The following is a 26,999-nucleotide window of genomic DNA, read 5'->3' on the forward strand; positions in this document are numbered from 1 at the left end:
AGAAGTGGACCAATAATCAAATAGTCTTACAAACAAAGAGGAAGTGCCTGCTAAAGTTTTATATTTATTATAATATTAGGTTTAAGCTTATTTAGGTAGTTCAAACCAAATACAAGAAGAGACATCATATCATCAAATCTATTGAACTTTTTTCACAGTCAAAATGAGGTAATCTGGCTTTACAATGTTTTAGTTTGAATGAATCCAGTTTACAAGAAAGGAGAGAGAGATATTTGAACAATTATTTCCTAGCGGGAAAAAAGCCAAGTGAAATGTGTATGAATAAGATAACTGTGCCACAAAATACATTTCAGAGTATCAAGCAACATATATGCAAAATTTTAATTCTAACCTTAAAATTGGTATAATTTATTATTTACTTACTTTAGCAAACAGCATGCACTGTAATATAAAACAAGCATAGAGGATAAAATTTAATGTCTAATAGAGCATTTTCAGATTCACGTATCAACTGAATTCACCAAGACTTATTTTCACTATGACAATATCTGTACAGTAGTTCTCTCTTTTCTGAGCTGTCACTTTCTGTGGTTTCAGTTACCTGTAGTCAACCGCAGCCTAAAAATATTAAACGTAAAGCCCAGAAATAAACATTTCATAAGTTTTAAATTGCACATGATTCTGAGAAGTGTGATGAAATCTCTGCTGTCCCGCCCAGGGTGTGCCCTTTGTTCAGCATCTCCATGCTGCATCTGCTCCCAGACCATTGGTCACTTAGTAGCCTTCTACATTATCAGACTGACTGCTGCGGCATCGCAGTGCTTTTGTTCAAGTAGTCTTTATTTTCCTTAATAATAGCCCCACAGCACAAGAGTAGTGATGCTGGCAATTCAGATGTGCCAAAGCGAAGCTGTAAAGTGCTTCCTTTAAGTGAAAAGGTATTCGTGTATAAGAAAAAACACAGTATATATAGGGTTCAGTACTATCCTGCGGTTTCAAGCATCCCCCATGGATAAGGGGGAACTACTGTATTTTCTAGTGCTGATCAGCGAGGTTAAGTATTACAGTTGGCATATCTACAATGTATATATGCATATACAATATAATAATGCATACACAATCTGTATGTAATACTTATTAATTGGGGTGTAAATTATTAAGTATAATAGCAGCAAGGTACCACTGTCTCTAGAATATGTACTAAGATTTCCCATATTGATATTATAGATTCATGACTGAAGTGTTATTAGTGGTATAAACTAATAAAAACTGTAAAGCTGAGAATGTACAAAGCTACCAAAGGCCTATTTGACTTTTCAAAGTGCTGTGCTTCTCATTGGGCTCAAAGCTCAAAGCTGCTATCTGAATGAAGTACTGGCCCCAAGTTCTGGGCTCCAATCAGGTATAGTTCTAGTGACTGGATGGGAGTGGGGAGGGAGGCAGAATAATGCATTTGAGAAGAGTAAGGAGCAAAAACCACTGTGATAAGAGTGTATTTGCGCATCATTGAATGTATGTGCCTTTTATTGTAGTTCTGCCTGCATCCTGTGATTAATAGTAATCAACAAATGATAAAGCATGGCCAGGAGACAAGAGGAGAAACTGGTATCCTGTGAAGGAGTAGACAAGGAATGAGGTGGAAAAAGCCTCTAGACTATTGATGGGGTTGCCTCAATAGACTATGGGATTAAATTCCCAGTGAAGAGAAGAAAAACATTTCATCCAAACTATGTGGCTTAGAAATGGATTTGAAAAGTGCTAAGAACAAGTTTTGCTGGAGAAAAGACTAGAATCCATTGAAGAATAGGGAGAGTTCCCTTACAGCCTTTTCACAATGTCTAAGATTATGCTATTTCAGTAGAATTGTGTATTGTGTCCTGTGGGTTAGGACCAATTTGGTGATATAGTAACATTAGTGTCACTATTTCTAGTAGGAAGTTGGAGAAGCCAGAGGTTAAGGAGATAGTGGATTCCCTTGGGGCAGTAAAGAGCTGTTCAGTATCATTTGAAATTAAGGGTAAAATTTCCAGCCAAATCACTTATCACCCAAGCAGTTCACTCCTGTGTGATCCAAGGCAACATTTGTGAGTAACAAAGCCATGGTGGCAAATGCCAGGAAGCACTCTGAGGCAGAGGGCCATGGTATACTGGAAAGTTAGTGGAATTTGGAGGGACAACTATGTACTATGCCATACAAAACAAACTTCCTGTCAGTTTGGAGTTGTTATCAACTTCTATTCGAGTATTTGGGTGTTAATGAATTTCTATTTGTGTATTTGGGAAAATCCACCTCTCAGCGGCTCACATACATGTCAGCAAGTTTCTTTCAGGCCTGCTCATCTCATTATAGGCATCACTAAAAGCGCCACTGTTGGACAAGTTCTGAGATCCTGCACTACACCTTTGAGACACGAACCCAAGTAGCATTTCTGCACACATGCCACACAGGGAAGAATTACCACAACTGTACACCCCCTTAATATAAGGCATTTAACCTCATCCTTAGGGGCCTGATAGTTTGCGACTAAGGTTTGCAAAGCAGCACTAAAGCGACAGATGGCATCTTTATTCCAGATGAAAGAACCAAGGCAGATTTAGCACAGGGTCACTTCCTTGCTCAGCCACGGGAGGGGGTGGGGTGGAGTGAAGGGGCGGGGGAGGTTCTTGTGGCTGTGCCCTGTTCATTCGCCTGTTCTGTTTCCCAGAGCCTAACAGTAAAAATCTGCAGTTAGCCCATAAAGAACATTACAGAACATCAACTGTGCCACAAACTAATACTGTCAGATGGTCTGGGTTTGTGTAGCCCTTTTGCTTCCCAGAAAAACAGGTGGTTTCATTTCAATCTTCATCTCTTCTGTTTCCCCACTTTTAGCTTTGCGGTAAGCTTCTGGCTGGGGTGTAATGTCTCCGTGGGGAGCACTTTCTTATGGTCAGATTCAGAAAAACAGAAATAGAAAATCCTGTCACACAAAACTGCATTTAATTCCAGAATCCTCCACTACGTTACCTTCTTGAACAGAAACGTAAACTTTGTGATGTGAATATGAGGTCATGAAAGAAGAACAAGGATAGATCCTTACCTGGGCTCAGATCTTGTGCTTTTCTTTGAGTTTATGTAAAATTCTGTTTTTGGACTGTGACTTAACTGCTCTCAAGGATTCAGGGGTCTGGACTCAGCACTAAGGAAAATAACTAAATTACTTGACAGGCTAATACAACAAATATATTTTTTGGCATGATCCTTTTAGATCTGCCATTCATTTAAAATTTAATCCTCAAGAATTTATCATTCCATCAATTCTACCTTGACCTCTGTCTCCAATCCTAAGTGTACCTTCTGTGTCCATGAAACCACAGTGGTAACTCTAATAGACTCCAAGTTTAAGCCTTTAAACACTGCTCTAATCTTTAATTGAAACCTGTGATGGTCCCCTTTGCCACAATGCCATGGAAATGTGACCAGGTGGCAAACGGTCCAGGGAGCTCATGAAAAACTCAGTCTACTTTTCAGAATAACTATGGCCCCAAATCCTAAAGCCCTGTATGGCTCAATCAAGTAGGGTTTTTAGTTGATCTTGAAGTAATTCTGAGCAAATATGATAGCCTTGTTTGATCTGAAAGGTTCCTGGAACTGTGAGAATAAGTGATATGGTTGGGTCACCATTTTCATTGTTGGCAGTTATGGAATGAGTCATAGAACTAAAGTCTATTTCGCCTCTGTCCCATCACTGCATCTGTTGCTTGGCTTTAGGTCAAGGAGCAGAATGCACACATCTCTTACAAGATGTTGAGCAAGTCTTTCTTGAGGCAGAGATTCTGCCAGTTCAAGGGTGTTTATCAAGGGTGAATTGTAAATAATCCTCCTTCTATCTCCCAGAACTCCAGCACAGAATTTCAAGATGTAAGCCAGAATGGCAACCCACAGCAGCGTGATGGAGTGAGCACCGGCACTCACCACGCAGAGCAGGACTCCATGCATCTGACCTTGGTACTGGTTTTCTGTGCTTTTTGTGTTATGCTCTACGACTTTTCTCTTATCATGCAAACACTGAGGTGCACTTAAATGGTACGGCCCAAGCGCAATTACATATTTTAAAACTAAAGGAGAAAATCAAGTAAACATTTCACTGAACAGTCAGCAGCCATTGGGTGTCCCTGGCATCCTGTGCGGGTACCTGTCACACACCTGGCCTCATAGCACCGAGCACCTGGTCAAAGCTGAGGCTCCAATAAAACAGAGAAGAAGAATTCTCCTCTTGCCTCCTTATCTCTTTGCCAAGTAACAAAGGGTTAAAGAAGGGTTTAACTAATGTAGTCCCTAGCAATTAACCAAGAATTAAAAAATAAGACCAAACTGAAACAATAACAACAAATAAAACCCTGAGGGGTAGGCCAGGGGTTTCAGAGCTTGTCACTGGAGTTTAATATTAGAATTGAAGGAAAATTGAGAAAGTGAGGGCACTCACTTTCTTACTCTTTTCCAGAGAAGGCCCTAAAGAGTTTGACAATAAAATCCCGGAAGCCTCTTTAGGGAGGGGTTGAAATGTAAGAAAATGAAAAGTTAAACCAGATTTTCCCAGAGGCGTTTGTGTTGTGACCTCCTTGAGCTGTGGACGCTAAAGGTCAGGGCTTAAGTCTCTTTAGGAAGAGTAAAGGTTGGAAGACCAAGAGTTGGGGAGGGGGAGTGCATGTGCTTTTATTAGCTCCCCTAGGATAACTCCCACTGCAGGCAACATGCAAATCCAGTTATGAACACTGAAGAATAGATATGGGAAGCTACTGGGAGGTGGTCCAACAACCATTATCTGTGCAACATCCATCCAGGATTGCATGTTTATCTTTCCTCCTTAAGAACCCAGAAGCTGATACATCCTTAGGGATTTTCAGACAGTTCTGAGGAGCATCATAGTGTACACATTCCTGTGTCCAGTTTTCTTTCTAGTGCCTTCGTTTAAGCTGTCTTATGGAGGGTCTTCCTCAAGAACTGAGAGTTCTTCATGGCCCATTTTATCTTTTGCCTCAGTGCGTGGCTTGGGAGTGGCTTCTCAGATCGGGACCACACACACATGAACACTGCTCCCCATGTGAATGGAGAGCCAGGGCATTTACAGCAAAGTCAGAGGTCACTCGCAGTCCTGAGATGCATGGTCCTGTTGAGGGCAAAGACCACAGCAGCATCTGGCCTGGTGGGGAAAGTTCAGGAAGCTCCTTTGTCAGTGCACTTGAGGTAAGAAGCACTGAAGATGCTTAATCTATAAATAAATGAATAAATAAATAAAAACACAAGAGGGCTCTTTATAGATAGGCACCTCTTATCAATTAAAAAAAAAATCCCCTCTTGAGTTTCAAAGCCTTCATGCAGTGGTGATTGGTAGGCTCTAAAGAACCTGCAGAAAGGAGAACAATCAAGACACAAACTGGAAGTGTTCCCATACTGGGTATTTTTCACTTGATGACACACAAGTCATCCTAAATATCTCCGAGGTAGTCTTGTTTTCAAGGAGTTACAGAATGGCTCCAAACCCACTTGGAGCATTCTCCTTAAATCCATTGCACTTTCCCATGGATCCTGTGTCTGCCTCCACACTGTCATGGGTGAGGTACCTTCTATTAGTGTTGTGTCCTATAGCATAGACCCAAGCTCTGGGCAGACAACAATGAAATGCAATTCCAAGATCCTGCTTGAGGATCCCACTCCAAAGAGGACTTTGCCAAAATGATGCAGGTGTTTACCTGACAGCCATTTTGGGAAAAGCTACACAATTAAATCAATAATAATAATTAAAAAAATCCAGCATGCAACACACATGCATGTCTATTTCTTGCTGGGCCCCACACCGAAAAGATCTCCCATCATTGTTCCTTTCACTTCTAAGAAGGGGGCCAAAAATAGAAAGGAATCTATGCTTTAAAACTGGGAAACACATTTTTGACATCAAGGGGAGTATGCATTCTTTATCTAAGGATGAAGTTGACCAGTGTAGCAAGCACAAGCTATGTAAGAACAGCTTGTAGCTGAAATACCGTGGTGATAAATGTCTTACTCTCTCAGGGAAGAAGTGTTGACATTCAACATGTCTAGAGAGAACTGGTGTTTGACACTCCTTTCTCCCCTCAAAGCTCTAGGTTGATGTGAGAGCCACCCCACAGGGCAATCTACATCTGCAATGAGCCATTCTTTTGATCAGGAATGCCTTCCTGGTTCAGTCTTCTCACTGACTCAAACGCAACATCCTGGAAGACAACAGGGAACTAGGCCAATTAGGGGGACACTCAGTACCCCAATGGAACTTGGAGACCCATTTCCATCTTACATTCAACATCGTAAGCCTCTGAAGAGATCCTGACCATCACATGAAACACGCTTTCTTCCCTTGGACTTAAGTTTTCCAAAAGTCTCATTTGGGAAAAATGCAATTAAAAGCTCTGTGATTTTATCCAAATGGCTCTGTGAGGAGGGAAAAAAAAAATGCCCTCCTCTTCTGTTTTCACCATCACTGCCCAAGGGCCATCCTAACAGAAAACCCTTCAGAAGGGTAGCCTGGATCAACAAATTCAACATTCAATTAAATGAAAAATTAAATCAGCATTTAGCCAAAGCTCTATCCTCCTGCAGGAGGTCATTCAATTCAATGACAGTCGTGGCAAAGTCCACCAGATCCACGAAGTCAGATGTGATGATGTTGACACCCATGGCTCCAGGTTTCTGAGTTTTTACCCAGTCTAGGATGGCAGGAAGATTCCTACACAGAGGAAAATTTGGGGAGAAGAGAAAACAGACAGTAGAGTTTAGAAAGACTCCTCCAGAAATGGAAATAAAACATTTCTGTTAATGTAACGAAAGTATCTCAATAAAAGCACGAGCCCTCAAAAGTTTGTCCATTTAAGATTCATATCTCTTTCAGGGACGAAGTGATAGCTATCCTATTAGAGAACTGTGCTGTCATCGTTTCTGTGCTGGAAGAGATGATTGGACCCGAGCACCAAAGAGATCCATGGCAACAGGATCTTGAAAAACTAATATGAAGAGCCTACTTATTAATCAGTTCTTTAATTTTTTATCACAAATGTTTTTATCATGAAAATTTTCAAACATACTGCAGCACGAAAGAAATTTACAGTATCTCCATCCTCTGGATTCTACCAGTAATATTTTACTATACTTGCTTATCACATATCTATCCATCAATCCATCACTCTATCCTTCCATCAATACATCTTATATTTTTGACAAATTCCAACTGCAAATATCTACACATATCCTCTAAATACCTCAGAACGCATATTCATTAACAAGGGTTCCATGTTTGTTTTCAATTTTTCTTTGACATAAAGTTTACATCCATTAAAGTACACAAATCTTAAGTGTACACTAGTTGAGTTTTGACAAATGTATACACATAACTCATACCCATATCAAGGTATAGAAAATTATCGGCACCCCAGAAAATTCCTTCTCACATAGGCAACAATTATATTGTTTTTTTTTTTTTTTGTACTACAGATTAAATTTGCCTGTTCCAGAACTTCATAAGAGCCATGCAATATATATTCTTGTGTGTTAGGTTCTTTCATTCAGCATTATGGTTTTAAAATTCAACCATGTTGCTGCACCCATCAGTACTTTGTTTTTTTTTTTAATCACTGAATAATATTCCATTGTATGAATATATTAGAGTTTGTTTATCCATTTTCCTATTGATGGATAAACAGGTTATTTCCAGTTTTTGGATATTATGAATAAAACTGTTAGAGACATTCTTATAAAGGTCTTTTAGTGGACATTTATTTTTATTCCTCTTGGATAAATACCAAGGAGTGAAATAGCTTTATTATGTGGTTGGTTTACATTTAGTTTTAGAAGAAACTTTCAGATCTTTTCCCAAAGAGTCGTTCCATTGCACATTCCCATCAACAGAGTATGAGAATTCTGGCTGCTTCACATCCTCTCCAAAAATGCTATCAGTTTTTTAATTTTTAGCCATTCTAATGGGTGTGTAAAGAGATGTCATGGTGTTTTAATTTGCATTTTTTTCTGATGACTAATGACATTGAGCCATTTGTCAGGTACTTATTGGACATTTGTGCATCTTCTTTGGGAAGTATCTGTTTGATTTTTTTTTAACCCATTCTTTCCCTTTTAATTGTTGAGTTGTAGAAGTTGTTTATATATTCTGGATGCTAGTCTTTTGTCAAATATAGTTATTGGTATTATATCCCCACCTGAGCTTGCCTATTAATGTTTTCACTGGCATATTTTAGTGAGTTGAATTTCTTAATTTTGATGGAGTCTTATCAATTTTTTCTTTCATGGTTTCTGTGACCGACTTAAGAAACTTTTACCTACTCCCAATCACAAGGTATTTTCTTCTAAAAGCTTTCTGGTTTTAGCTTTTATGCTTAGATCTAAGATCCACCTCAAGTAAATTTTTATATATGGTGTGAAGTAGGGTTCAGCATCCACTTTTTCCATAAGGATATACAGCTGTTCCAGCAGCATGTGTGGCTTCTTAATAGGCCACTGCTTACTCAGTTGTCCCACAAACACAGTGACAGTCTCATTTTATAATTTGAGTGCTTTTCTCTGTGATGATAGCTAGAATGTTTTCTGCATAGAAGCTCACAATTTAGTGACATAAACAATGATGACGATTCTGTGATACTTTCTGCATTAGTAGTAAGGGTAAAATGCCATGGGGGGAGGGTGTAGAGAGGAGGGCGGTATGAAGTGTCCTCATAGTTTTGCACCATGGTAAAAACAGCTCACTAAATACTCGATAAGTTGAAACTGTTTTAAGTAAGCCACAAACTAGGGCTTATGTTTTGGTTAAAGGTCTGTTAGAAGACTCTTCCGTTGGCAGACTCTCTTGGGTTGTCATCTTGTTTCCTTTTCTTCTTCGAAGCTGCCCTTTCTTTGAACATACATCCTGACTTCTCAGCCTTCTTCTAGACAACCCTATCAAGGCCTTGGTAGAATTTTTCCCTCTCCTCTTTCTTTTCCTCTTATCATGACAATTATTATCAGTCCTGGGTCTCTTACTTCACTCTATAATTGGCCATGGGCTAAAATGCATCTCATAAATCAATTTGCATTTTTATGTCATAGCTGATTATGACTTAATAGACTACCATCACAGAGATACTTCCATTTTTTTAATTTATTTTTTTTTAAGATTTTTATTGGGGAATTGGGGGATGGGAAAGTGCTGGGGAATTGGGGGAAGGGGAATAGACAAGTTGCTGTCATTTTGTTCTTCAGTCTAGTTGTGGAAGACGTTGCTTCACTGGCCCAAGTTGGCACCATCATTGCGCTCTTCCTGGGTGAGGCAGATCAGTCGCCGGCTTCTGGATGGCCGCTCACTGCGGCTGCTGGCTGCTCACGCTGGCTGCTGGCTACACACGGTAGCCCATGGCAACCCACTGCCTCAGGGGCTGCAGCCTACGCCGTCGCCGGCGACTCCCGGCAACCCAGCTCCAGGTTGAGCTGTTGTTCAGCATCTCAGCTGCAGAGGGCAGTGTCACTGGCCCTCATATGTGGGATCTGAACCGGGGCCCTCTGGCGTCCCAAGCCAGTTCTTAACCAACGCGCCACTCGGCCGGCCCGAGATACTTCCGTTTTTAACTGGGACTCCTGAATACATAACCTCAATTTGACCTTATTCAACTTATTTAATTTCTCTGTGCCTCAGACTCTCCCCCTGTAAAATGGGAATAATAACATCCACTTCATATGGATTTTGGGGGGAATTAAATAAATTCATGTAAAGTGCTTAGAACCATGTTGGGGATCCAGTAAGCACTATATAAGAGTTTGGCACAAGAGAAGGAATCTTAAATGGTAGAAATATGTGGGGGATGAGGCTAAGAAACTTTACTAAAGTGGTCAGTCATATCCTGCGGCCTAGGTGGCAAAATGTTGTGATCTGAGAATGAAGGACTGCAGATACAGTCTTATCCCGGAGAGAGAGAGACCTGGAATGCCCAGTGGTTCACACGAAGGCCACAGCAGTACTGACCCACTCAAGGCTTTTAAAAATTGCTGTTCAATGTTTAAGTACGAAATGCAGGCGCCATCTTCTGGTCACCACGGGGAAATGAGAATTAAAGGCTTGGTGGCAACTCCAGGGGACTCCAGCCAGAGCCAAACCTCTGGGGATCCCTGGAGCCTGAGCAGAGACATGTGGGAAAGGCATGCACCTGCGGTCTCCGGTGACAAAGAGCTCTGTGTTAGCGTCAGGTTGCATGTGTCAACTTTCCCCAAGGCAAGGATCAAATAACCAGGATTACGTACAAAGAAAGGGAAATGTAGAACCCACTGTGAGGAGGAGCCACTTATTTTCTTCACTCCTGGCATTTACGAAGATGAGTGATCAGTGAAGAGGGCTGAGCCAGATACTGCAGACAGACCATGAGGCACCAAATCCCAAGGGCCGTGGAGTAGGCCAGGAGCGTCCCTTTGACGCCGAGGCTCACTCCACTGTTTCTGGGTGTCCTTACAGATAGGGATGACATGCCTATTTTGTGCCAGGGACTGTGGTAGGCTTTTTCATGTTAAGACTCTCTATCTTATGTGGTATTAGTAACCCCATTTAACTGGTGAGAAAACTTAGCACACTTGTCAAAGGCCACTCTGTTCTGCAGGGACTGCACTAATGTGCTAGGGTTGCCATAGGAAAATTCCAGACTGGGTGGCTTAAACAACAGAAATTTATTTTCTCACAGTTCTGGAGTCCAGAAGTCCAAGATCAAGGTGTCGGCAGGTCTGGTTTCTTGTGAGGCCTCTCTCCTTGGCTTGCTGGTGGCACCTTCTCACTGTGTCCTCACGTGGTCTTTCCTCTGTGCACATCTTCCCCCAGTGTCTCTCTGTGTATCCGAATTTCCTCTTCTTATAAGGACACCAGTCAGGTTGGATTAGGGTCCATTCTAATGGCCTCATTTTAACGTAATTACCTCTGTATTGGTCCTATGTCCAAACATAGTTACAGTCTAGGTACTAGGGGTTAGGGCTTTAACATATGAATTTTCAGGGAACACAATTTGGTCCACACAAGGACCCAGTTAGGCTTCAATTTCATGCCTCTGATTTCGATCTGTGTCCCCTTCTACAGTCCCATGGCTGCTCTGTCCTCAGGCTGAGGCAAATCTTACTTTCATTTGATTTTGATGGGAGTACAAGGTTTCTAAGAATCTGGGGAAACTCAGAAATTCAGTCAGAATGTCTACTCATGGCTTCGTTTTAGGGTGATGAACCAAGCTGAATAAGATCTCAGGTATGAAATGCGCTTGATTAGGGGGGTTAACTCTCTACTGAGAAAACCACCTCTACAATGTGTCAGACAATATACCTTTTTTTTTTCTCTTGGTTAAGCTGATAACCAGTGCCCAGGAGCAGTTGGACAGTGCCCATGTATGCTTTAGTTAGGACAGACCTTCCGGGTGCTGGCAGTCAGGGGAAGGCCCTGGGACAACGGCTTCTTTCCTATGCTTGTTCATTAGCGCACAGGAAGGGACAGCCACATGCCGTGCTGGTATTCGGGAACAAACGCTTAACCAAAGCTGAATTTCTCCCTTCAGTTGATGTGGAGGCCTGGAAATGCAGGATGCATCCCTGTAATATTCTTGTGACCCGTAGGAGTAGAGATACCTGTGTGTCTTTCCAATCGTGGAGACATCTGCTTGCTACCAGTGGCTCAGGAAGGAACGGGGCTCTGAAATGTGCTATATCGTGTCAGTGCTGAACACCGAAAAGGGTAACAGTCCAACAATCAGACATCCAGAGCTGAGACATAGTATTGGCATTTACCAGCTATGTGGGTCTCCGTCACTGAACCTCATCTGAATCAGGGATGATAATGGGCTCTCCAACAGTGTGCCCTCCTAGAGGCTGGCTTAACTTTAGAATCAAAGGAAATCATTTGCAGGAGGGGCCTGCATATTCAGGATACAGTACACAGATAGAACTTATCCTTATTTTAAAATAATGCCCTCTTCCTTATTAGTATAGTTCTCTGCAGAGACTTTTATAATTTTATAATAGTGATTTTCACTTTTTTTTGGAAATCTATGTGTTTATTTTTCCCGATAGATTGTAAGTTCCATGAGGGCAGAGACTACATTATTTATCTGGTATTTTTGGACTTAGCTCCTCCTAGGTACCCAATCTTTGTTAAATAAATAAATAAGTAAATAAGTAAATAAATAAATAAATAAATAAATAAATAAATAAATAAAGATAATCTAGAAATTTACCAAAGGCATAAGGAAAATGGTATGGATACATGGACATGTATTATAAAAAAAGAAAGTTCATAATTCTGGATTTTTCAGAGATATAGCACTGGTTTATGAAATGCTCTTTTCTAGGTTCAGCACAAGTAATTCAGTGAAGACTTATTAGAGCCACACAAAAAGGGGTTTCTGGTTTTGTTCATGGCAATATCACCAGGAGCTCTCACTGAGAAAGAGAAGTTCAGGTTTCCTTCTAAACTCCTGCCAAGTGAACTCCTGTTATCTGAAGCCATGCTATCCAAATTTAGAGCCAAGTGGACAAGGACATGCTTTTGGATAAACCCTTCACTATCTGAACTCCAGTGCTCACCACCAGGAACTCAGAAACCAAAGTGGTTCTTATAAATATTCCCTGTTGCCCAAGCATATTAGCTTTCTCAGTAAGGATGGCAAGGGATGCCCTATCATCCAACTGTAGTTATAACAGTCCCTTTATACATAGACATAGACATACACATACACATAAACATACATACACATAAACATGTACATGTATACGTACATAGACAAAGGCATGCACACATGCATGCACATATTTACAAGGCATTCTTTTTCTTGATGACACCTATCATCTACTGGTGTCCAGGAAAAAGGACATTGTTTAATACACAATTTCTGATGCTTCTCCTACCTGATTGTGCAGTCAGAATTGACTCTGCTCTGAGAAAGTATTTGAAGCTATGGCATGGTGGGTGGCATCCTAAGCTGCTTCTTAGGACTCGTTGTCATTATGGGAGGGAGAAGGACACCCCAAATTCTTGCAGGGCCACCTCTAAATTCCTACAACCTTGCACAGTCATCTCCCTTGACTCTTCTTAGGTGAGTATGTGGGCCAGTGGCAAGGGCAAGAACGTAATGGGACCATGTGCAGGAAGTAAGTGGGCTGGTGTTGGTGTAAAGTGCTTTGCTTTAGTGTCAAAATTTAGAGCATATTTATGGTATAATATAATAGTACATTTTAACAAAGTATTTAGAGATTCTCTGGCCATGGTTAATGCAAGCCACTTCAAATGTAGTTTTTTTAAAAATATAAGGTATTTTGTTTTGCTGTTATTTTAGATCTTCAAATTATATGGTTTTACTGTTTGTTCAGAAGAGAACTGAGATAAATGTGTTTTGTTTTTTTGTTTGTTTGTTTGTTTTTTTAAAAAAAATCCTTCCTTGTGGGATGGAAGCAAATTCTTACCTGTGAACCAGTGTGTTCTTGAGGCCGCCAACCAGGCCTCTGGCGATGGTCTTCACTCTGGGGGTGAGAATCGCTTGGGAGACGTGGAAGGCACCACGAGAGGCCCGCTCACTCAGAGTGGTCTCCAAGAAGAGGATTAGTTTGTGCACACTTGTGGTATTGGCCCAGGGCGCTGGGATCTTCTTTCCCGGCCACAAGAAGGGGTATTGCTTGTAGAAGGGACAGTGATAGAAAATGAGGACCTGAAACATTCAAAACAGAAAAAAGGAGAGCAATTCATGAATGAGCTGAATGTTAACTCCTTGGTTTTACGCTGATTGGGAGGATGAAAGGCAAACAAATACAAACATGTGGAAATTCAAGAATTGTTACATATACTTTTAGAAAATCAATAAGCAAAGATTTAAGTACTTATATATGTCTGGCTTGAAGATTCTTTATTTTTGTCATGAACACCTTTGGAAGTATAGCAAAATCCTAAATCCCTTCTCAGACCATGATTTAAATGAATGCATAAATTAAATAGACAGGATTACACATGAAATCAATGAGATGGAAATAGAGCTACAAACATATTAACTGAACTTGCAATAAATTAATGTCTGTGCTCATAAGTACATTACATAAAAATATTTTGTGGTTAAGTTTAAGTTCTATAATTTTGAATTAATGCTGAGTATAAAAATGACATTTCAAGATATCTGCAGTAACTGAAATGTGATATGGAAATATCTGTGATTTCTATAGGGACCAAGTTACAGGTAGGGCCAATACTGCTCAGTGTGCCTGCCTGCACTCATAAATCTAGGCATATTAATTTTTAGTTAAAGTCTAGTGAGAATAAATATGCAGTTTTTTCCCATTCAAATTCACAGACTTCTTAAATTCTTTGGCCCCCAGGTGGAGAACCCCTGCAGGTACAAGTTATGACTCAGATACTCACAAAATTGACAGTTAGCCCTTGGAGTTGAGATCAACACATTGAACGAATTTGGGAGTACATAGACTTTCAATTGTGCATGTTGACTCTGAATGAAATAACCTTTCGCAGAAGCGAGCAGGAGCATACCACTTAAGGCAGGGGAGACATCCAGGAGGTGATGGGTCTCCACAGGGACCTCTCAGGATGGTACTGATTTTGAAAATAATTAGCAAGCCACATCTACAACATTAATTAGTTTCTGAGAGGCAGCTGAGGGATGGGGAATTGCTATTTTGAGTGTCCCAATTCAGAACTCTGCTGCTTAGGTTTCCGGAAGTCATACATTTTCCCCCCTCCAGGCACCAGTGGTCTCTATCTGGAGGAATGTCCAGCAGGCGTGCTTATGCTCTGCAATCCTCAAATAGCTGGCCCAGACCATAATACTCCAGGCACCCAAGGAGGGCTCCGCATGTGTGTCTAGTTTCCAGTGTGCTTTTAGCTCTTAATTAAGGTGCCTGACCAACTGCTCCAGGAGGCCTAGAGATGGGGCGTGCCAGGCTTGAAGCACTGAACAGGCTAATAGTCATTCTTGTTTTTAATGGTTTTGAGTACTGACTGCTAATGATGTCTGTGGTAAACACGTGTGTTAATGAGGTTAATGACAGACTCACTCTAAGCAGATTGTCTGGGAGATTGGGGAGGATTTCCTGCTGGCGGTGTAATTGGCTGGTTTGGAAGGCTGGGGTTTCCAGCACACAGACGTGAGGAAAGCTGGCCTGTGAAATGGACTAGGGGGGGTGGTGGTGGTGGTGGGGAATGTGTGAGCCTCTGACAGGGCCCATCTGACCATTTCCCGCGCTGCCTGGCCCCTGGGCAGAGTGTGAGGAGATGAGAGGACGATGCTGTTCTTTACTCTGCCTTGGAAAAGGTGCAAAAAAGTATAAATTATACAAAAGGGGTTTTATGCCTTTCCTTAAGACCGTCTTGAGCAATCTGATCCTCAAGTTTACATGGAGAATTTCTCTTTACAGTAGGGGGTTGGCCTAGTAAACCAACTTTTATTCTACTGAATTCTAGGGGCAGAAACTCTTGTCCACGGCCTGTGTTTTGTATCTGCTGCCCCACCTCACTCTGCTGCATTTTTCTCTGAAATACTCTCCCCTCCAGCTCAGCAATTTATGTTCATTCAGTTTTTCTCTTGAAACTCAGATTTAAAATCTCATTTCCTTTGAGAATTATTCCTTCATTGACCTCCTCTTATTTTGATCAGTCCTTTCTTGGAGGCTCCTGGGATATAGATTTATACTATGTACTCTTTTTTAATTGTTTGATTACAAAACCCCATTCATCATATAGTACATTTGAGGCAGTTTTACCTTGCAATTGTATATCGGTTGTTTTGTATTTTACTAGCATTATGTATTCTTACCTTCTCAGTAAGATTCTAAATACTGCCAACATGTAGATTAAATTTTCTAATTCATTGTACCCTGAAAACCCATAACTACTAATGTACAAATATATACCTGTGACCTGTGATGTAATTGCATGTTGAGTAAATTAAATGTGGCTAAAATGTTTCTATTAAATTGTAGTAATAAAATACTCAGGGGTTACAAGCAAGGCAGCTCATTACATAATGAATATTTAAAGTTTAACCTCCAGTATGGTACTGCCCCAGCAGCAGGGAGATGACTGATAGCTCTGTTTGAGATCTCTCCTGTTCCACTTTTTAGAAGAGACTTGGCATGAAAAATGTTAGAAAAGGAAAGAGAGCAAGGAGAGCCTAGAATTCAAATTGATGACACTCTCTCTTTTTCTGATACGTCATCAACATTCTCTTTCCTTATAAGTTTAAGCGTATTTGCAGTTGCATGGCACAGAATAGCTCGTATTTAAAAGCTGTGATAGATTGGCACTGTGCTGCAAGAAAGTCACTGCCTACACCATTCATTATCCTCGAAGATACCTGTTATTCCTGCAGATTTCTAAACAACTTAGTATGCAATAGGGCAACCCATCCAGAATACTTACTATCTGTGTGCAAAATTATAAAACTGTATAATAGATATCTGTTTATAAAGTTGGCTGTACTCAAATTTAACCTTGCCCGAATCCCAGGACTCAAAAGCCCTCTTATAGACCTCCCTCCCTTTCTTCCATTCTGCTAACCCTCTAGATTCTCTGACAATAGGGACTCATGAATAAAGAGAGATTATTTTAATTAGCATAATCTATGACACTAGTTGTGAAAATCACCAAGATGTGGGACTATCCCTGGGAGCATCACAAGCTGTGAGAACTCTGGGGACCAAATGGCCTGTGATGGAATCCTGGCCCTTGTCAACTCACTAACTGTCGTCTCCTGGACAGCATGCCTACTCACTCTATGCCTCAGTTTTCTCATCTGTAAAATGAGGAGAATAACAAAAGACCTCACAGTGTAGTTGAGAGGATTAAGTAAATGAATCCATGTACTTAGCACATTGTAAAGGCTCAATAAATGTTAGCTGTTATTCTTGTTGCTATTACTATTTAACATTGTAGAGAGAGACTTCATTGGGGGAAAAAAATCTCTCCAAATGAGACCTGTGAGTCTGAATGGATATAAATTCAGGTTTAGATGAAGAGGCATAATAAATATTTGGCAAAATATCATTTACAAATATTCTAGTGAGGAAAAATAGCTTAGGTAAATTTTCACCGATACGAAGTGTTAACACATTAGCCTCTGAAGTCAAAAACCTTAACCTGGTGTTTTCAGTTCCTCAGGCCAAACCTGGGAGTTATCCTTGAAACCTCACTTCCTTTCCCACCCTGAATCCCAACAATTTTGGAACCCTGTTGGTTCTCCCTCTGATGGATTCAAAATTGACCACTTCCTACTAACAGTCCCCTCCCCGGTCTCCCTAATTTCTCCACTCTCCCTACTCTAGGTCTCTTCCTAGTAACCAGAGAGATGCCAGTGAAAACCTGTCAGGTCCCAGCACCCTGTGCTCAGAGCCCACCTCACTCAGTATAAAAGCCAAGTCCTTACAGTGCCTCAGGGCCCCTGGAATCACTCATTCTCTCTCCCTCCTCCGCTGCTCTGCTCTCCAGCCCCGAGGCCCCTTGCTTTTTTTTTTTTTCTTTTAATGAAATTGTTATTGGGGAACAGTGTGTTTTTCCAGGACCCATCAGCTCCAAGTCAAGTGGTTGTCTTCAGTCTAGTTGTGCAGGCTGCACTGCCCCCCCCCCCCAATCCCCCTTGCTTTTCCTCAAAGATGTCAGGCACGCTCCTGCTATAGACTCTGCACTGGCTTTTTCCTCTTCTGGGAACGCTCTTTCGTCAATATCCATGTGATTAACTCCCTCGAATGTCATCTTTCAACGAGGTCTGCCCTGATCAATCTATTTAAAATTGTGACCAACTTCCCAACCCACAGAATCCTGGCTCCCCCTTACCAAGCTTGACGCTATTTTTCCATGGCTTTTAACACTTTCTGGCATTATGTAAAATGTATTTGGTGTGTTTATTTTCCATATTCTATTTCCCTCCGCCTGAACGAAAGCTCCATTAGGGCAAGGGTCTTTGCTTTATATACTAATTTATCCCAAGTACTTAGAATGGTGCTTAGCACATACTTGGTGTTCAATAAATATTTGTAAGTGAATAATCTTTGAGTTTTAGTCAAAATCTCTTCTTTAAGTTCAAAAATAACTGCCTCTTTAAGATACTTTGGTTAATGCCTCTACGAATAAGTGAGTCACTATGAATGAAAGGTACTTGCTTTTTTTTCTTTTTTAGAGCCTAAATCGGAAACTGACTTTTCCTGGAGCTCTCTCCCCCACTATCTATCACCGTTGGACATCAGAGCAGAATGTATCTGAGGCTTAAATTCCTTTCTTTGAGGACGTCTCTCATGGATCTGAAGTCAGAGATTCTTCTCAGCATAAGCAACCTGGGGAATAATCTCCCAGCCTGGACCCCTTCCGTGGGCTCTTCCTTTCTTAACTCTCTCTCCCACTATGACCCAAATTCTGTGAAGATGGCTTTTTAAAATGTTAACACACCCAAGACAATCACTTCAGATGCCTTTATCAGCTAATGCTTTCACTTATCAATCAATATTTTGGCAGATATCTGACATTGAGTTGAAGGCAGGATGGAAAGGACTATACCTGAGAGGAGCTAGGAAGGTGAAAACTAGGAGGACTCTATGGGAGAAAAATGGTATGACCAACGTGTCCAATTTTACCACTTTGCCTCAGGCTGGTTCTGGCTAGGCCACTCAAAGTCAATTTAGATGCCAAACAGGTTGCCAGACAAGTTTTGGATATTGGACAGGGGTTAATCCCAGTTCAAGGGCACCCAGGGCAGTGCTTGAAGCTATCCTAGAGCCTAGGAACCTATGTATGTTTACTATTCCAAACAATCTATGCCGTCTAGCCTAGGAGACCTGGAGTGAGCTGTCTTCCAGCTGGAGATATAGAAAAGGCAGAAACAGTCCCTCTCTTGCCCTTGGAAGCTCATCTCTGCTTCTCCTACCTGGCCTTTCTTCTCCCACAGAAGCTGCAGCGTCAGACTCTCCACATCGCAGGCTGAGCACAGCTTGTTTCCAAAAGCCTCCTGCATCTGGAGAGCTAGGCGATTGTGATGGGCCTCATCCATGGCGTAGAAGTGGTTGAAATCCAGGAAGACAATCTCTCGGGGGTGCTGTGTGAGAAAGGAGTCAATCTCCATCAGTCCATCCCAGACCTTGATGCCAAAAAGCCCATGAATGAAGTAGATTTCCTGGTCGGCATCCCCTGGCTTGGAGGACACACGCAGGTCGAAGTAGCGGATCCCGGCTTCTAGCTGCTCTCGGAATGTCAGGTTCTGAGTCACAGACCATTTCTTCATTAGCTTCTTCACCAAGGAGATTCTGGCCAGGCGTTTGACAGCTGGAGTTTGGTCGGGCCCCACGGGGGACTTTTCGTCTACCCAGTAGCTGAATGAATCGTGAGAGCCTGTACAAAGCAATAAAAGTAAGGAAAGCGGCTGAGACTGGGGCTGGAAAAAATAAGCCCATTGATAAGAAAACAGACAAAAATTAAGAGCTAAATATACACACAAAAACGTGTAATTGAGTACTGTACTTGCAAAACATTTCCAGCTTGCTAGGAATAAAAGAAGCACAAATAAAAGTAATGTAGTCTTACTATTATAGCAGCTTGTTAAGCCTGGAGTCAAACTATAATTATCATATATTGTCAGTGTAAGGAAAATTAATAAATACCCTTTGGAAAGCTATTTAGAAATATGTTTGGAAAGAGGAGCTTTAAAATAGTCAATACCATTTGATCTATAATTTCATTTCAGGAAAGCTATTCTGAGGAAATAAACTAATTTTGGAAAAACAAAGAGGTTTGCTGAAGAATATTCATAATAGAGACAAACTAGAGGCTGCTTGAGTGTCCCTCACAGCAGAATGCTTAATGGTGGCATAACCACTTTATTCAAGCAGTCATTGAATCAAAGTGTATGGAAACTCTGTCCATCTCAATAATGCTGGGGTAGGACATCTAAATTCTAGGAAAGTCAGAATTAAAAAAAAACCCCAAAACCTGAATTCTTTTTATGCTTTTGTAAATACCATTTTACTATTGTAAAACTGAGTTAGTAGGAATGATTACTTGACGGATCAGACAAACATCTTAAAGGGCTCAACACAGGTCAGTTATATGACCTCTGTTTCAACTCATCTCTTAATGAGCCAAAACTGCTATTAAATGATCAAATGCATGTTCCCTTCCTCTGCCTTAAAGAACAGGAGGGTAAGCATCCTTCTAGACACTGAGATGATCTATTGTTAGAAAGTATATGTGACTATGATAGGCACATTTACAAAAACAGTGAAAAAGTATTTCTAAAGTGAAGATTATCTTTAACAAATACCTTTTATTTTGCCATTGGTTTCTATTTAGTGTCAGTCATTATTTGGTTAGCTCTGTGACTGGCTCTGACACTGGGGACTCCACACAAGTAGCTGTGCCTCTCAAAGAAAATCAAGAAGGAAAACACCCTTGTTCTTAACCACTACCCCCCATATTAGAATTAAGTGCCTTAATTTCTACTAGGTCATTGTCACCAGTTATCCGTTTTACTAAATCTTAGAGTAGGCATTTCATATATAATACGAAACTTAACAAAACCGCAATGTTTTATGTTTTATTATTTCCATTTTCTTGAAAATGTATCATTGTGGGATAGCTTTACTATCCTAGCTTTTCAGAAATAATGTGAAAAAGGGGGAAAAAAAAGATGACAAGTAATGCCTAATTTTTATGTCGTCTCTAGAACATGGAGAATACTCAGTAACTATTAAGAAAAAATATATTTACTAACCATTAGGCAAAGTCAATTTTGCAAGCAAGAAAATTATTAGCATATTTCGGGTAAAAAAAAATGCTGTTACTAATAGAACTGTGGAGCAACTAGATTTTCCATATTGGTTGCCTCTGTTAATGAGACTCATTGGATACTTGCCTAACATTCTGCTTCCTTTGGCTGCACGGAAACAGGAACTCCTTACACCTCCTCATTGAGAGATTTATTATGAATACATTATAGATAGTTTGGTGGACAGCCAGGTCTCTCTTCTCTTTAAATTATATGAGCAGCCCAGCTGTTCAGGGTTGAGTGTGCAATGCAGTGCGAGGCAAGCACTGCACTTCCCTTCTTCCCTGGTTATCAGGAACAGCCATTATCCAAGCACGAAGGAGAGAAGAATCCCCTCTGGAATTCTCTTGTTGCTGCTGAGCCCAGTTTCGTCTCCAGAGGAAGATGCGTGAACAACCTCCAACGCTTTCCTCTGTGTCTGAGGCCTGTGCAGCAGCAATGCGACAGTGATGGGGCCCCAGGGACCATTTCTGAATCCACAGGACACACATATGGTACCTAGCCCATCCCACAGAAGGGGGAGGGTGTGACATTCCCTGGGAACAGTCTCTCTTTATCTCTTTGCTCCCTTGTCTATTTTCCCCTTTCCTTTCTGACATCCTGTATCCAGTGCCGCCCCCCCCCCCCCCCATCCCCTTGACAGGAAAGGATCAGACAATGGAGCAGATTGTTTGATGAATGTTTCATAGCAGTTGCCCTATTTAAGCCTGCAGCAGTCAAAACCAGCCATGGCTCTTGAACCACTATCAATATTTTCACCTTTCTATTTATAGTCCTCCCTCCCCCCAGGAAGCTTTTGCCTCATATACAGAAAGTGGAATTACATTGGTACGTAACTGTATTTATTTCTTTTTTGAAAACCAGGATAAAAATGCCCTTCCCTCTCCTGCACATAGAACATTCACACGTTATGCAATCTGTAAATAGTACTTACAAAAAGAAAACCCTACTATTTCACACCCCAAATTCATTATCAAACTTTCCCCTTCTCCCTACACCTGATGGAACTTATTTTACTCTTTAAAGGATGTCTGCAGTGAGGGCTCCTTTTCCCCACTGCCATGGGACACATGGATTAAATTCACGCATTGCCTCAGAAGAGGAAAAAAGCCAGCTCCCTTAGTCCTCCCTTTATTCTCTAAGAGAAAGGCTGCCTGGGAGTTGTTAGGGACAGCAGCCCCATGATTTCTGGTTTGTTTTATGATAAGGTTAGAAAACAGTTTGGGACCTCTGAACTGTTTCCATGGCTCTGATTTCTGCCCTGGAAAAGGTTTTTGCTGCTACTGCCTGGCAGTACCTACGCACCTTCACTCAAACCTCTCTATGGCTCCTTTATCTCTGTCTAAAATAGATTTAAGTGGTACCCTTTATCTTAAGAACAAAACAAAGCACTTTCCTTTACACGTGTCACCATTTCAAGTGACTGCCTTCTCTTTCTTCCTCGCTGTCAAATTTTGAAAGCATAGGCCAGTCCTGCTGCCTGATTTCCTGGATCTACCCTGTTCTTCCCATCCGAGGCCGCCCCCTATCCTTCCATTGAGGCTCTTGATCCTTATAACCTTCAAACCAACAACTCAAAGTGGCTTTACTTTTCCTGGCTTGTCTGAGGGGTTGCTAAGTCAGCTTTTTTCTGGAACTTTCCATTCCCTTGTGTTCTGTGATGCACACTTTGAGGTATTCCTACCCTTCTGTTACCACTCTCCTCTGTCTCCTTTGCTGGCTCCTCTTCCTCTTAATTATCCCCAAAGTGAGATGTTTTCTAAGGGTCTCCATTCTGTGCCTTTTCCTACCATCAGAGGTTTCCTCTACTCCCCAAGTTTGCCACAGCCCCATTACGCAGTCAACACCAAAAGCTTCATCTCTAGTCCAGACTGTACTAAGCTCCAAGTTTGCTTCCAACTTCCTGCTGTGGCCGTCCACCTGATGGCCTCCTCACATGACAAATGACACATTTTGTAAGTGCAGCTACTCATGCTGTCCTTCTCGCCTCCACAAAGTGCCTTTCCTGGATTTCCACCAACACTTCACTCAGTCACTTGGATTGAAACCTTGGGTTCAATTTAAATTCTTCTCTCTCCCTCACCCTCTGCATCCCACCAGTTACCAGCACTTTACATGTGACTTATGCACCATATATCAAACTTGTCTCTGCCTTTAACTTTCAACGGCCACCCTCCTCGTTCATACATTCATTACCTGTCATGCAATTAGGGCCAAAGAGCCCTGACTTCTGTCCTGTCATGACAGCCTGTCTCTAATTTCTTCGTATCCAGAAGTTAATCACCTCAAGGTCGTTCTGGTTATGTCCTTTTCCTCCTCCCTCCCAAACCAGGTTCAAACTCTGAACACTGGTGTTTCAGACTCTCTTCAGTAAGGCTCCAGCACATTATTTCAGACTCATTTCTCACCAGGCTCCTGTTGTTGGGCAATACGCATCGATAGGCAGGCCTCTTCCTGGACTTTGTTCACTTTCTTTTGTTGATATCTTTCATAAAATATTCTCTAACCCCAACTCTGTCCATATCTTCTCCTCAGCATTTATAAGTCATATCAGACAAGTTGCTTAGCCCATGTCTCAGTTTTCCCATCTGTAAAATGGGAACAATAATGGTTACTATCATAAGAATTGTTGAGAATATTAGCACGTAGGCAAAGTGTTTGGAACAATGCTGACACACAGTAAGTGCTGAACTATTGTTATTGTTATTATTAGTCATCTCTGTTAGTTAGAAATTAGAGGGAGGGAGGGTGATTAGCTGAATCTCCTTATCTTAAGGAAACACTTAGGATCTGGAAGATTTTCTTTCCTCAACCTGAAGTACTCTTTCTCTCCATTTTATTGGTTGACATGACATGGAGGTGACAGCTTAGTCTCTTCTTTGTTGACAGTAGCCACTCACTCTCTTGATCACAGCCTAAGCTTTGTCATCACCCACTTCTAAAATCTTAAATTCAACACCCTATTATCTGATTACAACTTATTTTTCTTCTGCCTCATTGTGACTTCTATTTCCTGCTGATCTGTGAGCCCAGACTTGGTTGTACTTTATCCTTCAGCTATAACCAAGGTTGTTACTTGCCAATTTACCTAAAGAATTATTAATGATAACTATATGAAAGCTGTTAGGATCACTGTATAGGCCCATTGTCTGTCTACACATGCAGACATGTGCACAGTCCCAAAATGCACATGAAAAATATTCAACATATTTTCTTTTTTTTTTTTTTGGAACGCTTCACGAATTTGCGTCATCCTTGGGCAGCGGCTATGCTAATCTTCTCTGTATTGTTCCAATTTTAGTATATGTGCTGCTGAAGCGAGCACTCAACATATTTTCTAACAGACTCTTTGAATAACAACAAATGTCTTTACCTCTTCTCCAATATTTCTCATTTATAGAGTGGACTCAATAAGGTTTTAGGAAATAATAGCCACCAAATATTAGATGATTGTTTTCAGACTTCTCAAGATAGGGAATTTTGTTTTCACCTCAAGAATATTTCCTATAGAGCAGGAAATATGGACATTTAACCTCCTCCTTAACATTCTACACTCCATGGATTGATATCATCCCTAATTTTAGCCCTGCAAAGGTCAGGCTTTTTCCTTCAATTTTTGGAAACTTATTTTTCTGTAATCCTTTCATTTTCACAATTACTCCTGTCTCTTTCTATTTCCTTGAACAATTAACAGGCATTAAAAATGTTTCCCTTTTCCCTCTTTCTTGGCATATAAAACTCTGGGTAATGTACGTAAAAGCACTTTGTAGTTTAAAGCAGTAATTCTCAACTTTGGACACATATCAGAATCCTTTGGGGGAGCTTCTAAAAACCGCCAGCACCTAAGACCCCACCCCAGACCCACTGAGTTGGAATCTCTCTGGGGTGGGAGTTGAAAATGGAAAACTTGAAAAGCTCCCAAGTGATTCGCGCATCCAGGCTCGACACACCTGCTGCCACAAATGTAAGAGTATCCTTTCCCAACATGTTCTCTGATTTCTGGGGATCACCTTTTCTGGTTGGTCTTCTAGAACTTTCAAGTCTTCAAATAATAGTCTGGTGGATTGCTTTTCCCACATCTTGGTAGAAGTTTTCTTCACCATTCCTTTTGTTCTAGGAATGCCTCCTGCCTTTTGACCAGTTAAATAACCATTGCTTGTGTGTACAGAAAAAAAAAAATATATATATATATATATATATATATATATATATATATATATATATATATATTGGGAGGCCTTGCTATCCTTATTATACCTTCTAGTAAATGATCAGGTGAGGCTATTTAGGTTAATTAGGGTCTTTGATGCACACGCTGGGTTACAGAGTACAGAATAAAGTGTCTGTGGCAATGAAGTCACAAGGAAAGAGATCTGAATGGGAAAAGATTAGCAAGATGTTTGTTCAACATTATATTGGGTTGTCGGGAAAGTCATGACACATTTTTGCAACGAAAAACGTAGAAAAAAATACATCATGACTTTTCCGACAACCCAATAGTTATTTCCTCCTCAACAGCATTAAGTGACAAGAAAATCAAGAGACCAGCCAGAAGAAAATGAGTTGGTCTTGTGAGGACCAGGGACAGCCAGTTTGCTCTTTATCTGGAACAGCAATTGCTACTTGGTTCTTTCTAAAGTTTGCTATTTGAGAATAAGGAGACCTCAGCTGAGCATACAACAGTTATTACTAGCTAAAGCACTTTCATTACCCATTGCTTGAAAACTGGAGTAGTAGCCACTTTTCTGAACTCATTTAATTAAAAAGAATTTAAAGCAAGCTTCTTGGGAAACTAGTCTCTAAATAAAACAAAAAGAATTGAAACCACATGCATTTCATTATATCACAATAGCATTTCAGATGACATGAGATAAGAATTAAGTGAAGAATATGAGAAAGAGAGAGAAGCTTCTTTATCACACCTCTGAGTAGCATCTAGGGAGGTTGGGATGGTGACCTCAGGTCCAGGAACCCCTGATCTCACATATTTAAGAAAATCTCTTTTCCCCACCTCCCTTAGGTGCTATTCTGCCTTTGGGGAACCCTTCTAACTTTGAAGCCCATTAGCCCCCTCCAAGTCCTTTCACCCTAACTCTATCAGTTTTCTAAAACACTTAAACACCAACATAAAGACCCACAAAAAAACTTTCCATAATATAAAATATTTTAAACACAAAAAACCAGAATCAACAATACTTTCAGAAGTTTTTCTGTATTTTCTCACACATTAAACATATTAACGCACAGTTCTTAGGGATATAAACATGGCTGAGTCTATGTTAGCTCGCCTCTCTCAACATGCTTTATCACTTCTTATTTTTCTTCACATGTATAAGCTTTTCAGGCCTCTTACATTCACCTATCTTATTTACAGGCTTTTCACGTTTTTTTAGAAGACATTTCCACTCAATAATGTGGTAAATTGAGAGCACTAATGCACGACTCAAGCCTAACAGGAGATGGATGTGACACATTCTCCACCTTCTTGCTTCGCTGTACTGGCAGCCCACTATGTGAATTTGCTATATTGAGATTTTTTTATTCAGGTTGTGAATTCCAGGTGAAATGAATCTTACAAGTTTTGTTTAGATAGCAAGACTTCAAAGTAGGGATATCTATAGAGGTGTGTGGATCTAAGGTCTCTCAGTAACCAGAGCATTTATGTGCATGTCTTATGTGTACGCGCTGACACTAAGACTGACTCATTTGAAATGAAACCCAGATAAAACCCTTAAGAGGAAAAAAAACCGATTTATTTGGAACTGTATGTTTAAATGAATTTTTTAAATCCACCATTTTCCAGAATTATATCAATATAGAGCTTCTAATAGATACAATAATCATTCTGCAAAAATGTTTTTAAAGACACTCATTATTTTGAACTCATTTTTTTGAAGAGCCATCTAAACTCCATGTAAAGTCCAGAGTTTTATCAGGACTTCTTCATATTATTTCTATCAAAATTAAGAGGGTCTGGTTCACACAGACAATAGTTTAGTGGTTACCAGAGGGTAAGGGGGGGGGTGGTAGAAGAGGGAAAAGGGGGTCAAATATATGGTGATAGAAGGAGAACTGACTCTGGGTGGTGAACATACAATGTGATATATAGATGATGTATTATAGAATTGTAACTTGAAACCTATGTAATTTTACTAACCAATGTCATCCCAATAAATTTACTTAAAAAAAAAAAGATCGTCTGGTTCATTGCAAGCTTTGTC

The 26,999-nt window shown here is 40.7% G+C and overlaps 1 protein-coding gene across 2 annotated transcripts in view; it reads right to left on the bottom strand.

Moving 5' to 3' along the window:
* Positions 1 to 920: 920 nt before the first annotated feature.
* Positions 921 to 26,999, bottom strand: part of PLCXD2 (phosphatidylinositol specific phospholipase C X domain containing 2) — a 49,980-nt gene continuing 23,901 nt past the window's right edge. Inside the window, exons 2-5 of one of the 2 annotated variants that reach the window (XM_019629726.1) lie at positions 23,187 to 23,366; positions 18,886 to 19,346; positions 13,436 to 13,677; positions 921 to 6,704 (exon numbers count right to left, since the gene is read on the bottom strand). In XM_019629726.1, the coding sequence (XP_019485271.1) occupies positions 6,545 to 6,704; positions 13,436 to 13,677; positions 18,886 to 19,346; positions 23,187 to 23,214 (891 nt within the window). In that variant the 5' untranslated portion in view covers positions 23,215 to 23,366 and the 3' untranslated portion in view covers positions 921 to 6,544. The remainder of the gene's footprint in view (positions 6,705 to 13,435; positions 13,678 to 18,885; positions 19,347 to 23,186; positions 23,367 to 26,999) is intronic. The other variant, XM_019629725.1, reaches the window with a different exon arrangement.

Source organism: Hipposideros armiger, unplaced genomic scaffold, assembly GCF_001890085.2.
Source record: "Hipposideros armiger isolate ML-2016 unplaced genomic scaffold, ASM189008v1 scaffold_866, whole genome shotgun sequence".
In the NCBI taxonomy this organism is placed as follows: domain Eukaryota; kingdom Metazoa; phylum Chordata; class Mammalia; order Chiroptera; family Hipposideridae; genus Hipposideros; species Hipposideros armiger.